Genomic DNA, 12,025 nt, shown 5'->3' with positions numbered 1-12,025 from the left:
TCAAGATGCCTGTAAAAACGATCTTGTAGTCTCTGTTTTGGAACAGGTGAGGGCTCATGCCCTACACTTGCTGCCCTGTTTAGAAAAGACCAAAGCTCTTGACCTGCGCCTACCCCTCTGTCTGCTTCTGCATACCCCCAAGAGTGGGATAGCCCATCTGTTCCTGGCAAAAGTCAACCTGACTTGGGCCTCCAGCTGAGTACAACTCACTCAATGCTGGCAGGCCCTTCGGGTCTGAAACTATCCAGTCCTCCATCTCAGGTTCTGGTTCTATTCCAGTTGACAACCCTGAGGTTATCCCGCAGGAGTTGGTTACCTCAGGGGACTTCAGGCATGGGCTGCTGTTACAAGGTCAGCAGTCTGACCTTGTCAAGAGGGTAAAGAGTGGGAGGCCTACCAGGAAGGTATCCAATCCAAAGACAGTCCTACCCAGAAGGGGACAGTAGCAGTTGGTAAGGCCCGAATTCCTGTCCCCTCCACAAGTGATAGCTTGTTTATGAGCAGTACCAAATGACATCACCCCATACCTTGGAACACAAGTGCTGGCCCATCCTGACAGAGAGGAAGGGTCAGCAGGGAGAGAACCGAAGGACCTCTGCCAGCCCTACAGATAAGGGGTGTATCGGCCACTTTTACTCACTAAAATTAGGCAAATACTCCCCAAAAATAAAAATAGAGTGTAAAAATACTCCCAACTAAAAATAGGAAACAGACACGATGGTCCTTGAGCCCCTGCTTTCGCTCACACAGCTGACATGCCTCCATGGATATGTTTGGACCAGTAGTGAACGTACTCCACAGGAAGAAGCTATTATTATTACTGCCTGATTGGAAGAAATACACATGTATCTTTTAATGTGTATAAATAACTAGGTGCAGAGCAATCATTATTACAAAAAAAATTCCGTTTTCAGTTGAAACATATTTTCACTCGCTTAAAAAATATTCCCATTGGGAATTGGACTTATATTTTTACTCCCTAAAAAATCATTTTTCTTTCAACTTTTAACAATAGGGATTAAAATACTCCCACTTCAAAATCTTATCTGGGGCACTGCCCTGCGCACAGGCTCAGGGTCCTGCAAGAGCAGCTTACAGACACCACTAGAGGGATGCAAACAACATAATGTGGAGCCAGAGCTCCTTTGTGGATGCGGTCAAGGCCACGCACTGCACGCCAGACTCAGCCTTCCCAGTAAGGAGACCGGTATGGGTCCCATAGACCATCAGGGACAAAAAACAAAATCCCACCAAATAGTGACTGGACTTACCTTAAGGGCAGCCAGACCACACTCCCCAACATGAATTTGAACATGGGCATAAATCTCCATTGTTGTTTCGCGGAGGCCGCGCACAAAGAAAGGGACAGGGCTTAATGCACTATACGAAAGCTTATTTGTAATGAACACATCCGGGCAGGCAAGGCTGGCCTGGGCCAGCAGACCAACCAGAGGGTAAGGTGGGGTGGGGGGGTGTTTAAGGGTGAGCCTAGAAAGCGTGACGTTCTGGGTTGTTTGGGTGAGGTCCGTGGAGGAGGATGTGGCAGACAAAGAGACTAGCAGCAGGAAGGATGGTGGAGTGGGCGTGGATGCCATTTATGGAGCAAGTGAGTCATTGGTTAGTGAGTGGAAGTTGTACTATGTTGTGAGTGTGTGTGAAGGGTGGCAAGTGTGCTTAGTAGAGGGAATGAATGTGAAGTGGATGTCTGAGCAAAAGGAGGGTGTCTGAGTACAAGGTTGGGCAGAGTAGTAGTGATATTGTGGAGGAGGGAGTAATAGTGTGGAAGAGTGTAGTAGTGTGGAGGAAAGGGTAGGAGCATGGAGGGAGTAGTAAAATCAAAGAATAGAAGTGAGGCTTAGAAGCAGTGAGACACATCGGAGGGAGAGACAAAGTAAATGAAAGGCATAGAAAAGGAGGGCGAATTTGAAGGGAAGACAGCACCAAGAAGGGAACATCAGTAAGGGAGAGGAGTACATGGGTGTGATAGGGAGGAGACTGAATCTGGAAGAGTGTCTGCAAGGCAGAATCCAATATCTCGGTTTAGATAACTAACCACTGGAAAGTGTAGGCTAGTCTCGGAAGTCCTTTAGGGAGGTTACACACATGAGGCATTCTTCCTTTAGCTCTCCGCCTCTAGTATAAGTTAGAATCTAGACAGTAGGAGTCAATATTCTCTGTATACTAATATGTGGAGCAGAGACATCTGTACTAGGGAGGATTGGTGGTTTCTAGACTAAACAGAGAAGGATGGTCCGAGGGCCCTGAAAGATCAAATAAAAATCCATCAGCCGTCTCGGAGAGACTGAGATTTTCTGGAGCCATCTGTGACACTGGGAAACTACCAATATGACTGATGTTTCGCATTCTCTAGCTGGAAAAATCTAGGGGCCAAAGTCCTCAAGCGCCTCTTCCCTTCCGACTTGTAGAGCTCTCCCCCTAGTGACTGCTGCGACTATGTCTGGTTCAGGGAGGTCATTACCAAACAGACACCACATTTGGATGGAGTCTTTGACTGCATCATGGTGCATGGTGTCTCTAGGAGCACCGCCTGTTCTCATACAAGAGTGGTGCTGCATGTCAGATGGATCTGATGTTATTCTTGGTGTGTGACAGTGGGGTAAGAGTATATTCCGCAGAGATGGTGATGGTAACCTGTAAAAGATAAACAGATATGGTGGCAAAGCACAAGCGGTACGTCTGTAATTCCAAAAATGGGGGTGACTTTGAGAAGTTAGTTCTTCAGTTATTATGGCAACTATGGCAAATCGCAAATCAAATGAACCTTGCCATGCATGGTAATGATCTTTTGGAAATTATCTCCATGCAAAGTTTCACAAAATCAGACCGCTTTTCACAGAGTTAAAAAATAACTCACAGAAGTGTGAGAGCATACAAAGTGGACATATTCATGTACTCATGTCAAGAGTAAAGATGGTAGCTGAAGCTTAATTGTCTCACCAGAAAGAAAGAGGGCTGCAGAGGGGTGCATTCATTGGAATGGAGACACCAACTAGTTCATTAATATAGACAACATCATATGACAGAACATTTTGCCTATTTACATATTGCTGGATCTGAGATATCAGCACAGATGCTTCTAAATAGTGGCTTTACGAGCAAAGACCAGTCGCACTACTACTGCATACCTAGCAATGCCTCTTCAAGTACATGAATATACTTGATAAGGCCACACCATGTATAATATATATATGTATATATATATATATATATATATATATATATATATATATATATATATATATATATATACCTGTCAATGTCACTTCCTGTATAGAAACATACCTTGCAATATCAGTGTCTAGGGTACGTTGAAGCAAGTTATGGCACTTTCTGTCCCAAACTATTTGTTGAGGTCTGCTGCCTGGCTCTAAGGACCACATGTGCGATGACTCAGGGAGCGGCGCTCCGAGCATTTGGGTGATTGGCCCAGGAGTGGTGTGGGAAGGATCCTGTGTTCACCTGCCCTTGGCCCCTATTACTATTACATTGCAAGGCACAGTCACAGAATCAACAGGAATGAATACCCAGTTCGAAATCAGAGATGCCCAAAGCTCTTTCTAAGCAGCCTCACAGGATGAAAGCTGGAAAATCCACCTATCCCTTTAGCTGGAGTTAGTTTCAATCACCCCTGCATTAGTACCAATGTTTTTAATGTTGTTACAAGTGAGCCCACAAAATCGGGGAATGTCACAACTTTAAAGTGATGCAGGGTACCAGGGCGTCCAGAGGATCCTATCTTTCAAGCTTCCTCTATTCGCAGACTGAACCACACAGGAAACAAAGCATGGCCTCTGGGCAGAGTGTTCTCTCACTGAGGACACACTATTGCAATTTCACTGTGCACGCACACAGTTTAATCTCAAACAATGTGAACACCTTACCCATTGTTTCCCCAGCATACACTCTTGCTGTCTCTATGTCCCTCCAATGTTCCACCCTTTCCTCCTTGCTCACTTCTCTCCCTCCTATTCTCCAACCTCCACACCTGTCTCCTCTCTCTTTCACCCTCCTATTCACTCTCTTCCTTTCACTCTCTCTTGACCAAACTCTCCCACTCTCCCTCTACCTTCCCCTATTTCGTTCTCTCGCCCAGTCTAACACCCACTCTTCCCACAGTCACGCCCTACTCTCCCGCTTGGTACCACTCGCTCACACACAATACCGCACTGGCATTCTATTCCACAATCTCCAACATGTCTTCAGCACTCTACTCTAGCTTCGGTTCTTCGCCCGGTCTCTTGGTCAGCCACCTCTTTTTCTGACCTCACCCAAATACCTTTCATCATTCGCTGTCTGGCTGCACAGTTTTTTATTTTGTATACCCCAGCCTTCCTCTCCGTTCCCATTGGTCCTTACCCCTACCTGACCTCTCGCCAATCTATTACTTTCTTCAGGGGCCATATCCCAATGTCAAAATTATTCAAGAACCTGGTAGTTCCGCCCCTTTTCCATGTGAGAGCATTTGTGAGGTTTGCATGGCGGCTGCTGGTAATCCTCCAATCATCAAAGAGATGAGACTTGAGTACAGTGTTGGCGTTTCGGCTCGCAGGGGTCCCGGCTGGAGAGGAGCAAAATTGTGGAACTTATGGTTCTGAAATTAGGCAGAGATAACTTCTGCCAGATACCAAATTGAAGGGTACGTTTGGAACAATTACGGGGCTCAGTAGGCCCTCCAAATTCCCTCACGCAAGAAAAGGTTTGGATACTCGTGACATTGTCACCTCATCAGGAACACAACATCACGTGGAGAGGGACATGGAGCTATAGGAAGGGGAGGGACGGGCGTCGGGTAGTTCAGTTCTACGGTTGGAAGTTGTGTGTACTTTCTCCTCCCGTCTCCGCCTCGTCATTGTTGCCTGCGTATGACTGAGGCCGTGTGGGTGTATCCAAACAGAATCCAGGCAAAATTCTACATTGGCGGCGAAAGCGGTTGAAGGATCCACAGTGCCGGCAGTCCTCCCTCACGGTGGCGCAAGTGTGGTGAAGACAGCACGTGAATTCGTCAGAGTGCAGGAGAGTCGACGCCGCCCCTGAAAGACTGCAAGTGAGGAACCCGGGGCAGCTAAGGCCCGCGTGGAACTGCCACCGCCAGCCGGAGGTAAAGGGAGCAGACATCCAGCCCTGCCCAACCTCCCACACATGGCGCTGGGGCGTGTAAGCATAGCCTCCGCCCGCTGAAGCGCAGTGAGCTGTGGAAGTCCCAAAGGAAGCGAAAACGGTTCAGCTGCTAAAGCGGAGCCAAACATGCATCGGAAACAGTCCGGTTGGAGACACTAGAACGATTAGGTGCGCACGTGGGCAAAGAGATTCTCGACCACACGGCATACAGAAGGCGAGGAGACAGGCCAGTCCAGAAACACTTAACGGCAATTATACGCGCACATGGCGACAAGACACCCGACCACATGGCCTGAAGGGAAAGTGGCCTCACAAGGGAGAGTGCGCAAAAGGAAAACTCATTCGCTATCTCCACTATGCATTCTTTTCATCTCCTCGCAACAATGACAGCGGGACAACGCAAAACTGAGGTCAGTTAACCCTTATGCACTCGAGGGCATGTAAGGCACTTCGTTAGACTGTGGACACTTACTCAACTGAAGGAGCATAGATAAAAGGCAAAACACCCAGAATCAAACAAGCTAAATGTCAGGGGATGACACACTCATTGTTCCCCTCACACCAGCTCAAATCTTGCTCGCTAGAATGCACAACAGCCTCATCACTCAGCTACCTATATTGATCTAACAGAATCCAGCAGCCTAGGGCCTCGCTGGAAGAGATGGATAGGGGACTTTGAAGTATGTATCGGGGCAATTGGGCCTTTAGGCGAAGAGAAGAAGCACAGCTTCCACACGCTGTCCATAGGCCCCCAATGTCAGAGACATCGTGGATGAGCTCCCCACAGACACGACAGACACATATGCAAGTCTCAAATATACCTTAACAGACTATTTCACCCCACACACAAATGTGGACTATGAGAGGTACATTTTTCACACGACCAAACAAATGAAAGTGGAATCCATGCATGCTTTTGTCATGCGGCTGAGGCTAAAGATGAAACACTGCAATTTCACAACTACTCAAACAAAGAGGCATTGCACTCACAAATTATAGCTGGCTGCGAGTGTGCAGATTTCAGGAAGAAACTACTGCAGAAACCTTAGAGGAAATCCTGCATCCCGCACGCTCAGATTCAGCCCTGGCGTCCCAAGTCGAAGGTCTGGGCGTCATCGAAATAACCCATGGCAAGTCTGAAGGCATCAATAAGTTGGATTTCTCATCCAAAGGGAACGGCGAACCGTTCTGTTACAGATGCAGATACAAATTTCCACATGACGGTCAGTGCACTGCCATTGGCCAACAGTGCTCAGCCTGTGGGGGTGACAACCATTTCAAAGCAGTATGTGTAATGTACTGAAGTCAAATGAGGGGTGAAGAAACAGGAGGGAGGCCTTACCAGGGCAAAGAAAGACCTGTGCACAGCCCACCCAGAGCATCAAGCCAGCCATACGAGCCACCTCAATGCAGGCTCAAAGAGGGAAAGTCAGAGAGAAGACCACATGACAGAATGTCAGGCGACTGGCGTGACAGAAAACCAACTTCATTGAGATCAATGAGAAGGCCCAGGAGATACATACGCTACCTTATTGAGCACTCAAAATCAGACAGCAGATCTAGCACATCTTCTAAGGAAGACAGCAGGAGGAGTGAGAAACATCGAGAAGAGCCAAAAAGGAAGGGCTATCTATATGCCTCAGGCAACCCGACAGCAAAGGAACACAGCCCAACCCTAATCATTCATGTGAACAAGATGGCTGCTGAATTCTTAGTGTATACAGGAGCGACTGTTAACGTCATAAGCAAAGGAATATATGACAACATACCACAAGCACCACGCCTTCAGCCAGCTAAAGTCCATATCTACCCGTACGGGTCAAAAACACCACTGCCATGCAAGGGGTACTTTATGGTATCATGCACCTACAAAGGACAGACAAAGAAAATCCTGATGCGCGTACTAGATTCAGCCACTGAAAGTGGGTGTATCCTGAGCTATAAAGCTGCCATCGACATTGGTCTCATCCATGTACTGTATAGGCTCATGGTTCACAAATACCTCGACCCAGCAGCAAAAATTGAACAATTGTTCCTGATCCTGTTCAAGGGCCTCTGAAAATTAAAAGGACGCCAAATAGAACTCCACATTGACCTAAATGTTCCTCCTGTGGCCCAACACTATCGAGAAATTCCAATAAATATACAGGTACAAGTAGAAGAAGAACTCAAACTCCTCGAGGCAGATATCATCAAGCCTGCAGAAATGCCCGCGCCGTGGGTGCCCCCCCATCATCCATGTGACAAAAAAGGATTCCACGGACATCCGCATATGCGTAGATATGCGTCGTCCGAATGAAGCCATACTATGAGAACGCCACCAAACCCCCCACATTACCGCTATGGTACATCTATTAAATGGATCCACTACATTCTCCAAGCTAGATCGCAACAAGGGGTACCACCAGCTGGAATTGAACAAAGACTCCAGTTACATCACCACATTTGTCACACATCTGAGATTGTATAGGTACAAGCACCTCAGCTTCGGGGTCTCCTCAGCAGCTGAAATGTTTCAATCCGTAATCCACGTCGTCATAACGCACATACCAAATTGCTTGAATTACAGCAACAAAATGTTAGTCTTCTGACAAGACCAGGAACAACATGATAACACACTCACTCGAGCCCTATAGGAGGCTCAACTCACGTTAAATAAAGAAAAATGCAAATTCAGGGGAAAAAAACGCACGTTTCTTTGGCCACATATTCTCGTCAGAGGGAATGACCCCAGATCCCCAAAAAATTAGAGCACTTACCGATGCGGAATCACCCAAGAACACATCAGACCTGCGCTCATTTCTCAGACTTCCCAGTTAGTGCACCTGTCACATAAAGGACTTCGCCTCAGTAAGCGAACCTCTCAGAACGCTAACAAAACAGAATGCAGACTTCGCATGGACGGAAGATTGTCAACTGTCATTCCAGACAATCAAACAGCGGATAGACGGAGCTGATTGTAGATGCCGGACCAGTGGAGGGCAGACCGGCACCCGCGAGCAGACCATGTCGGATGCACTGGCACCATTGATTAATGGTGCCGGTGCATCCGGCCTCCCCATTCCCATTGAGCCCTATGTGGCTCAATGGGAATGGGGAGTAATTTTTTCTGGCTCCCGCGAATGCCCATTTACTGGGTCCGCCGGGGCTGTAATGCCCTGGTAACTGCCCATTCCTGGGTGCCGGAAAAAAAATGACTCCGGCAGCAGCCGTGCCGGTTTTACCGGCATGGCTGCCACCGGAGTCCTAATGAGGCCCATTAACGGTCTGACAGCCGGCAAGGACGAGCTGGCTAAGTCAGAGAAAGGTTTACTACTCAAAGGAACGAAGATAGTAATTCCCTGAATGCTACGTCGCAAGGTGCTAGAATTAGCGCATGAGGGTCACAGAGGAATAGTATCCACAAAAAGAATGCTCAGACAAAAGGTATGGTTTCCCCACCTAGATTCCCAGGTAGAAAACCACCTCAACCACTGTCCCACATGTGCAGTCATCAACCTGCATATGCGACCAGAACCCCTGCGTTTGACAGAGCTCCCGGAAAAGGCATGGGAGGAAATTACAGTAGACTTCGGACCACTGCAAGGGGGTGAATACATCATAGTAGCCGTGGATGAATATTCCTGCTTCCCAGACTTACAGTTGGTGCCTTCCACCTCGGCATTTCACACTATCCCGGCACTTGACAGGATGTTTGCCACGTATGGTATCCCCAGAATCCTGAAATCAGACAATGAATCTGCATTCACGGGACAAGATTTCAAAGTATTCTCAGAATACATGGGTTTCGTACACCGAAGAATTACGCCATTATAGCCGCAAGCGAATGGCACAGTACAACGTTTTGCGATTAACATAAAGAGGAATGTGCAAATCGCACGGCTGACGGGGGAACCTGTAGATAAGATATTATACCAACTGCTGCAATATTATCGAAATACCCCTCACAGCACCACTGGAAAGACACCATCGGAAGAAATGTTTGGTAGAAACATAGGGACAAGGCTACCTCACGCAACCAGTCCATGAGAAAGATACCAGAGAGATACTGAGCTGAGGGAGCAAGACTCAAGGAACAAGGAAAAACATGAAGAGGTGAGCAGATGAAGACAGAAGAGCACGAAATAATGACCAAGAACCAAGGGACGTCATCAAAGTGCGGCAGTCACAAAGCAGAAAGATTATGGCTGCTTTTGATGAAGAGTCCTTAACAGTAACCCATGTAAAGGGGTCCCTCATTACAGCAGAAGTCGAAAGAAGAAGTGTCACCCGAAATTCCTCACACTTTAGGAAGATGCTGGGTTTCATCCAATTCAATGCCCTCGCCCCAGACTCCACAATCCCTGTTTGGGATCCGTCCTATGAAGGTGATGGTGAGGACTTGTGTGAAGAGAGGGCCCCGTCATGTCAGGAGGACCATGAGGACCGCCGGGCCCCCATGAGAACAGCCTTCCCTCAGAGGGCTCGTAATCGACCTCAGAGACTGATTGAGGAAATTAACTAGTTACGTCATTGTGGAGGGGGGGGGGGAACCTCAACAGGAACACCACATCACATGGAGAGGGACATGGAGCTATGGCAAGGGGGGGCGGGAGGCGTCTAGTTCAGTTGTATGGTTGGGAGTTGATGAATAAAGTTGTGTGTACTTTCTCCTCCGTCTCCGCCTCATCATTGTTGCCTGCATAGGACTGAGGCTGTGTGGGTGTATGCAAATATAATCCAGGCAGGATTCTACAATACCACAGCACACTAGAGGGAGATTGTCATCGATTAATATTTCAAGCTGGCTATATCTTGATGTTCTCTTTCAGCTATTAGAGGGCACTCGTGTGCCACTGATTGTACGATACAATCACCACAGGGCGGGTAATCACACATGCCTGAGGTAAGCCCTGCCATGTAGTCTGGACGGGTCTGAGGATTTACGGGGCCAAGTGCAACAAAGTAAGTGTGGGGCCCCTTAATGTGCATTTGATGACATCATAGGAAGTGACATCACAGGGGAAAGGGTTACCTGCCTAAAAACACAGTTCTTCATAATTTGAATAATGCTTCAGACTGGGAATTTCCATACCTTTAAAATGACATGCACAGAAGTAAAACACTTATTTAAACTAGGGTTTGCCTACAAATTGAGCACACATTCCTTAATACCTTGTTATATATATGGCGCTTTTTTATCCAAAGCACGTTACACAGAGCATCTTTACATACGCTATTATTAATCAATCAAAATCTTTCCCAGGCAAACCATGGAAATATGACAGCCATCCTTAAACTCGTTTTTGGCATCTGGTCACTCAGCACGCCTCTCTCCATAACGCCCATGCCACCACGCCAGCTGAACAACCCAATCACACTTAATTTTACCTTTAGTAAGACTGGAACTCTGACTCTTAAGCTAATAATAAGGGTGGCAGGTGATTTGTTACCAACCCCTCTCCCCCCGCCCCCGGAAAACCCAATTCAGCACCACCACTCCCAGGTTACCTCTTCTGTTCCTCATTTGTTCATGTCCTGATAATGATTTCTGAGAGGACATGGTCTTTCTCGCGGACACCCTTTCACCAACCCCCGCGCCCCTTCGCTCCACAAGAGGACTATCTTGATCTCGCCTGACCATAGACCGTGTCACTGATTTGATGTGCGCCCGGCTTACAAAAGAGTTGGGGCGGTGAAGCTGAGGCTAGGAGAGTTACTAGCCAATTTGTTGTTTACAAGGGGCCAGCCACAGCTTCAAAGAGAGCGCCGCCCCTACAACCTCCACTCGCGGCATCAATCAGACCTTTCCTTGCAGGGTGGCTTTGCCAGAGCAGGTTGCTCCTTGGAATGCTGCCAACTTCACACTTAATTGTGCCGCTGCTGTTTTCCTTGCACACCACTCCACTAGAGCTTTCCTTTGCCCACTGACCCAGAGGCCACTGTGGCGAGCTCTCTGTGTGTGGGCACATGTATCAGGCACGGCCCACGCTGCAGACCTGAAGACACCCTCTGCGCGAGCCCCATGACTGCGGGCCCAAGCGCAACTGCACATGCCCAGCGCCGGCCCTGCCTGTAGTGACATGGATACATGGAAACTATCTTGCATGTACACTTGCACTCACCGGGCAGACGCTGGTCTTTCCTTCCTCTGGGGCAGCGCAGATCATTCCAGGCAGAAGAGACGGGATATCATCGCTTGACTCCATTAGGCTATAGATGCAATTACACTTGTTTGGCCCAATCAAGTTTAGCTCCACCTCCTGCAGCGCCGGAGAAGAATCTGCAGGGGAACAGATGGGGACACTGTCACTGAAAAATAAAGTAGGTGCGCACCAACCTGGGGGAGATTGAGAGGATGGTAGGTTCTGGAGAACACATCTTTAATGATGAATGACAGAAAGGAAGAAAGAGGGAGATATAAAGTTGCAGAGTGGAGAACGTATGTACATATGGGATGAATGCACTGGAGGTATGCAGCGTGAACCTGGCTGGGCAGCAACGGGGCACTGTATGTAGGGGATGCACCTGGGTAGTTAAACGTAGGGTGTGGGGTTAGCTAACAGGCTAAGATGGGTGGGAGAGCAGGGGGGAGTTCTGGAGTGGGAGATGTGGATTTGAGTGGCGGGATCAATGTTTGGCAGGATGTTCTTTGAAGAGTATGGTCTTCGGGTCTTCTCTGAAGTGTAGGAAGATGGGGCCATTCTTGTGTGCATTGGTAACATGTTCCAGAGACAGGCTGTGGAGCCGGAAAAGGCCAGTTCCCTGTTTCTTTCCCCCCTTGCAGTTCTTAGTTTCCAGTCAGGCGATGTTGTGGCTTCTGGTTGTGCAGTGGTCTCTGGGGATACGGTAGAAGGGTGTTTTGTTTGTGACTGCTTTGTAGGGTATGCAAGATGTTTTGAATACA

At 48.0% G+C, this 12,025-nt stretch overlaps 1 protein-coding gene across 2 annotated transcripts in view; it reads right to left on the bottom strand.

Moving 5' to 3' along the window:
• PRSS53 (serine protease 53) overlaps nt 1-12,025 on the bottom strand; it is a 552,473-nt gene that overhangs the window by 150,868 nt on the left and 389,580 nt on the right. For both annotated transcript variants that reach the window (XM_069651910.1, XM_069651909.1), the window contains exon 9: nt 11,244-11,401. In XM_069651910.1, coding sequence (XP_069508011.1) covers nt 11,244-11,401 — 158 coding nt within the window. The remainder of the gene's footprint in view (nt 1-11,243; nt 11,402-12,025) is intronic.

The sequence above is a fragment of the Ambystoma mexicanum genome, chromosome 3p (genome assembly GCF_040938575.1).
Source record: "Ambystoma mexicanum isolate Mex_15411 chromosome 3p, UKY_AmexF1_1, whole genome shotgun sequence".
Taxonomy (NCBI): domain Eukaryota; kingdom Metazoa; phylum Chordata; class Amphibia; order Caudata; family Ambystomatidae; genus Ambystoma; species Ambystoma mexicanum.
Note: the sequence above shows the minus strand (reverse complement) of the source record. Positions and strands in the feature narration are given on the sequence as shown.